General features: G+C 30.3%; 1 protein-coding gene across 1 annotated transcript; it reads right to left on the reverse strand.

The window, feature by feature from the left end:
* Positions 1-4,140: 4,140 nt before the first annotated feature.
* Positions 4,141-4,673, reverse strand: LOC119615287 (glycine-rich cell wall structural protein 2-like). The gene is made up of 2 exons (XM_037971356.1): positions 4,498-4,673; positions 4,141-4,433 (listed from the first exon to the last, which is right to left on the reverse strand). Exons 1-2 carry the CDS (start codon positions 4,543-4,545, stop codon positions 4,227-4,229), a joined length of 255 nt encoding a protein of 84 aa, XP_037827284.1. The 5' UTR covers positions 4,546-4,673; the 3' UTR covers positions 4,141-4,226.
* Between the last annotated feature and the right edge of the window lie 1,250 nt (positions 4,674-5,923).

Here is a 5,923-nt window from a genome sequence, read left to right on the forward strand (position 1 = left end):
TCACCTGATTTCTTTTGCGGATTTTTTTTTTTTTTTTCGACTTTATCAACAAAAACTATCAGATGCTACTCTTTTTAAATATTCATTAATAAGATTGTAGTGCTATTATAAATATTAGTAAAGTTTTGAGCTTTAAATTTTAATAACATAATATGATTGTTTAATTTAAGAATGATTCAGCATTATTTAAAATCTTCAAAAATATCCCATAATTGTATTATCAGAAGCCCAAGTCCTATATAGGTTTTCCAATAGTGTTACAACTTACCTTTTAAATAGATATAAAGTTCTTCGACACCAGTTATTTCCGGTTGATAAAACTGTCTGCACACTCCTTCTAAAGTCAGCACTTGTAATTACTTTATAGACTCTTCGTTCGGCATTTAGTAAAATAAATAAAATTTGAAGTACCTCAATAAGCGTGACAAGTATGTCTCTTATATTTGTTTCGAATTTTTATATGACTAAATAAAAATTCTTAAAAAAAACTATTAAAATATTTACGTTATCAGTGCAAAACGTCGTCAAATATTAAACGCTTGATATATGATAATATAACATGTCAAAACTGACATAAATCAATAATAAAGCGATGAAAAAACCTGGCGCCAATAATATTTTTAAATTAATAATTAATTTATAATGAAAATAATTTATGTAGTTAGTACAGTTTCAATTCATTAATGCTTGGCACGAGGAAGGGACTTATTGGAATTAGTTCCTGAACTTTTGGGATTTGAAATACCAACTGTTTCAGATTCATTTCATTCTACTTCATATATTAAGAGGGTATAAATATCGAATTTAGAGGCGTCAGTATAGACTAAGATCGCGTCATCTTAAATATTCGCATATTTCCCGTCTAGATTCTTAAAACCCTTGACTATAGACCAGACTATAGACTAGACTATAGACTAGACTAGACTATAGACTAGACTATAGACTAGACTATAGACTAGACTATAGACTAGACTATAGACTAGACTATAGACTAGACTATAGACTAGACTATAGACTAGACTATAGACTAGACTATAGACTAGACTATAGACTAGACTATAGACTAGACTATAGACTAGACTATAGACTAGACTATAGACTAGACTATAGACTAGACTATAGACTAGACTATAGACTAGACTATAGACTAGACCAGGGGTCGGCAAACTACGGCTCGCGAGCCAAATGCGGCTCTTTGGATGTGGAGCTATGGCTCTTTAGTTTCATACGCAATTTTTTTATTTTATAAAAAATATATATCTTTCTGAATAGATTAACGAGCAGTGTTTGTTAAAACTAACAAAACAATTTGCAAACGTTTCTGCAATATACACAACATTTCAACTTTGTTTAATCGTTCTGTATGTGAGACAACTAACAAATGAAAGTTTAGAGTCGTTTGTGAAACTTTAAACAACACGTTATGATCCAAACTTTCTAAAGCTATACAAACCTATCTCTCCTATTGAATTTGTTCCATGTACAAGTTAGTATTGTAAGAAAATTTTTAATTATTTAAATTTTTAGTTGAAAAGTTCCCTATAAACGATGGGGTATCATGAGCGCTCTTACGATGTGCCATTAGATAAAATGTAAAACATAATCATACATTCCGAAATTTTCGTGTTTTTCGAATTAAAACATATTTTTTGGAAATTGAAAATATAGTAATTAAATAATTACTTAATAATGTAGAGAGTTTGAACACAGTTACCCAGGAAAAACTTACATTGAAAAGTAATGAGTTAAAAAGCTAATAAAATTTCTTTTCACTACTTCTTCATTAGCATTTTAAGTCATTATTTTAACACGGTGATGTGATTGGAGGCAAGTACTTACAATAGGAAGTTAAAGAAGTACTTGCAATTTCTCTTACAAAACAGTTGTTGAGTAAGTTGTTTTGTTTTTTAATAATAAATAGATCCAGCTAGAATACGAACCAGGGACTTCGATTTTTTAGTCAAATGTTCTACACACTGTACCACTCCTTAGCTTTTTTATTGCGCATCAAATAATGGTTTTCACAATCAAAATTAATTTTGTTTTATTTTTTGTAAAACACAATTCTTAAAACGCAATTAAATAAAATATGCAAACAAAATGACAAAGCCGAAAATAAAGTACTTCTATATCAGATTATAAGAAAGTCATTACTAGAGTACTTCTAAGTAATGCAGACGGTAAGTAGTAGTTATTGAAAAGTAAGTGGTTATGGAAGTACAACCCATTACCGAGTTTTTGCTGGGTAAATACTAAAAACTTGTTCTATTTAAAAACTTCAATATTTAAATATTGCGCGTTTTATAAACGTTTTACAGTGATCTATAAAAGACTGATATATTTTTGACATACAATTTTTGGCTATAAATAAGGTACCAGAAAGCGTATTATGGACCGACCCATCCTTACAAAATTTGGTAATGAAGTTTTGGATCCTACTTGTTTGTGTTGATTTTCATCACTATACTTGTATTTTTCGTCGTTTTCGAAAGTGGACACTATATGGGTGGGTCAATTCTGAATCCATCCTTATTAAATTTGGTACAGATATTTTTGTTCCTATAAACTTGTTTATGACGAATTGCACCACTATGCTGGTATTATTAAGCATGTTATGAGCGTTAATTAGATCAGTTATGAACGTTAAAGTTATTTTCCGAAGTAGACCTTTTAAAAGGGGATTGGTCAATTATGTTTACGTTATGTTTGTGTTGAATTTTGTCATAATACTGCTATTATTAAGACAGTTATGAACGTTAAAATCAAATTTGGAAGATAGATTTTTGTTCTTATAAAAGTTGTATATTTTGAATTTCTATATTCAAAATATACAACATATATTGCTACTGTTAAGTCAATTATGATCGTTAGTCATTTTCTGAAAAGGACCTAATATTGGGGTTGGTAAAATATTTATCTCGATTGCCGCCAAATTAATATATTACTTTATACTGTATTAGCTGCGTCATCAATTTTCGTGAATTTTACATTTCCTGATATGTTTCCAAATACCTTTTAATTGATAACACTGTCGCCCTACTCTAATAACATTCTATATTTATATATAACGAGTGTTTAAAAAATGCATTCGAATGACCCATAAAAATTCAAAAAGTATTTGTAGTCAAAAATCTATAAGATTCCTTGCAGAATGTCCTGTAGATAATTAAACCAACTTTATGTTTTTGAAATGAATTCATAAAGTATTTGTAAAGTTTTAATAAACAACAATTTTGTGGCTCTTTTAAAACATATGTTTTGTAAACTATAAATTTTGGCTCTTCCGACTCAAAAGTTTTGCCGACCCCTGGACTAGACTATAGACTAGACTATAGACTAGACTATAGACTAGACTATAGACTAGACTATAGACTAGACTATAGACTAGACTAGACTATAGACTAGACTATAGACTAGACTATAGACTAGACTATAGACTAGACTATAGACTAGACTATAGACTAGACTATAGACTAGACTATAGACTAGACTATAGACTAGACTATAGACTAGACTATAGACTAGACTATAGACTAGACTATAGACTAGACTATAGACTAGACTATAGACTAGACTATAGACTAGACTATAGACTAGACTATAGACTAGACTATAGACTAGACTATAGACTAGACTATAGACTAGACTATAGACTAGACTATAGACTAGACTATAGACTAGACTATAGACTAGACTATAGACTAGACTATAGACTAGACTATAGACTAGACTATAGACTAGACTATACTAGACTAGACTAATAGACTAGACTATAGACTAGACTATAGACTAGACTATAGACTAGACTATAGACTAGACTATAGACTAGACTATAGACTAGACTATAGACTAGACTAGACTAGACTATAGACGAGACTAGACTAGACTATAGACGAGACTAGACTAGACTATAGACGAGACTAGAATAGACGAGACTAAACTAAGACCAGACTGGACTATAGACTAGACTGGACTATAGACGAGACTGGACTATAGACTAGACTGGACTATAGACTAGACTGGACTATAGACTAGACTGGACTATAGACTAGACTGGACTATAGACTAGACTGACTAGACAAGTCTTGACTATAGACAATGGAACCAAATTTCTTCAAATTTTTAATAAAACTTTATGGATATTTCTATATTTTTGCTACGTATTTTATTAAGGGAACTTTAAATCAATATGTGTCAACTTTAGTGAATTTGAAAAGCCATATTAATTAACGGCGTCGACCACCAGGTGGACCGCCACCACCACCCATGCCGCTACCACCACCACCTCCCATACCGCCACCGGCTCCGGCACCAGCACTCATACCAACACCCATACCTCCCTGAGCACCACCCTGAGCACCGCCTTGAGCACCACCATGACCACCGCCTTGACCACCACCTCCTGGGCCTTGAGCCAAGCAAGTGGAGCAAGCCTTTTTTAAATAAAATTTTAAATATAGGATTATATCTTTTAACTCAACTTTCCACCAAACTCACCATCAACATGACAGCTGCCACTAATAATCCAGTCAACTGGAATTTCATTTTGTAAACTTTTTCGATTACTTTAACGCACAAGAGAAAGAGTTATTTTTACAAAACTTCATAAACTTTTAATATTCAAATGGAAACTGACATCGAATCATAGAGATTTTCAATTATTTATAGTTGTTTTTTTGGTGATGGAAAAAAACTTTAAATTTATTTCTATTTACTATTTGTCATTTATTTGTTATCCAAATTGCATGCCAATTTTGTTTTATCAATTTAGTTTGATCGGGAAAATTATTTAGTTTTGATAGCAATAACATATATATTTTTTTTTTCTCGAAAAAACTTTTCTGTAATATATTTAGTAAAATTTAAGTTGTTTTTTTAATAATTAAATCTAAAATTACAAATAATTACTGACATCTGAAATAATCAGATATTATTGTGTTTGTTGTGTAAACATTGTAGAAGGTATTTAGTTAATACAGATGGAATTCTATGATTACAATTTAAATTATTTGCAAAAAAAATTGTATTTAAATACATATTGTTCGGGGGGACAATGCCAAAATAATTTGTTGATGCGAAAATTTTGTTGTAATTAAAATTAATTTGTTAGCAGTTATTTATAAGGACGTGTTTTGTAAACAAAATTATAGTTTTATTAAGCCATAATTCAAAACTGAATATATGATAATAACAATTATTTGTAAAAATTTTAATTGGTTGATTGATTGATGGATGAATAACAATTTAAAAGTTTGACTGGAGAATCGGAATTTTTAGGGACGAATGTATAGTGAGACCAACCATTTGGAAATGTAATATTCTTTAAAAATAAGTTCGTGTAGGGGCTAGAGATAAAAAGGAATGCCGAACAAACTGACATGTTGAACAAGTTCATGCTCAGCCATACTTGAAGTTTACGCAAATGGGCACTCTATTGTTAGAAGCGGCGCTAGAACGAAATTTGGGAAACTTCTCATTCTTTTTGGGTTTAGTTAGTTAGTTAGTTGGTTAGTTAGTTAGTTAGTTAGTTAGTTAGTTAGTTGTTAGTTAGTTAGTTAGTTAGTTAGTTTGTAGTTAGTTAGTTAGTTAGTTAGTTAGTTAGTTAGTTAGTTAGTTAGTTAGTAGTTAGTTAGTTAGTTAGTTAGTTAGTTAGTTAGTTAGTTAGTTAGTTAGTTAGTAGTTAGTTAGTTAGTTAGTTAGTTAGTTAGTTAGTTAGTTAGTTAGTTAGTAAGTTAGTTAGTTAGTTAGTTAGTTAGTTAGTTAGTTAGTTAGTTTGTAGTAGTTAGTTAGTTAGTTAGTTAGTTAGTTAGTTAGTTAGTTAGTTAGTTAGTAGTTAGTTAGTTAGTTAGTTAGTAGTTAGTTAGTTAGTTAGTTAGTTAGTTAGTTAGTTAGTTAGTTAGTTAGTTAGTAGTTAGTTAGTTAG

This window comes from Lucilia sericata, unplaced genomic scaffold, assembly GCF_015586225.1.
Source record: "Lucilia sericata isolate MDLA Ls3-8-SP2 unplaced genomic scaffold, ASM1558622v1 Contig004789F_arrow, whole genome shotgun sequence".
In the NCBI taxonomy this organism is placed as follows: domain Eukaryota; kingdom Metazoa; phylum Arthropoda; class Insecta; order Diptera; family Calliphoridae; genus Lucilia; species Lucilia sericata.

What these genes read in the sequence shown, in the direction of transcription:
- LOC119615287 (XM_037971356.1), bottom strand. Translation starts at nt 4,545, where the DNA reads ATGAAATTCCAGTTGACTGGATTATTAGTGGCAGCTGTCATGTTGATG. An exon ending in TGGCAGCTGTCATGTTGATG is followed by an intron (nt 4,434 to 4,497) that starts GTGAGTTTGGTG and finishes TATTTAAAAAAG; the next exon opens with GCTTGCTCCACTTGCTTGGC.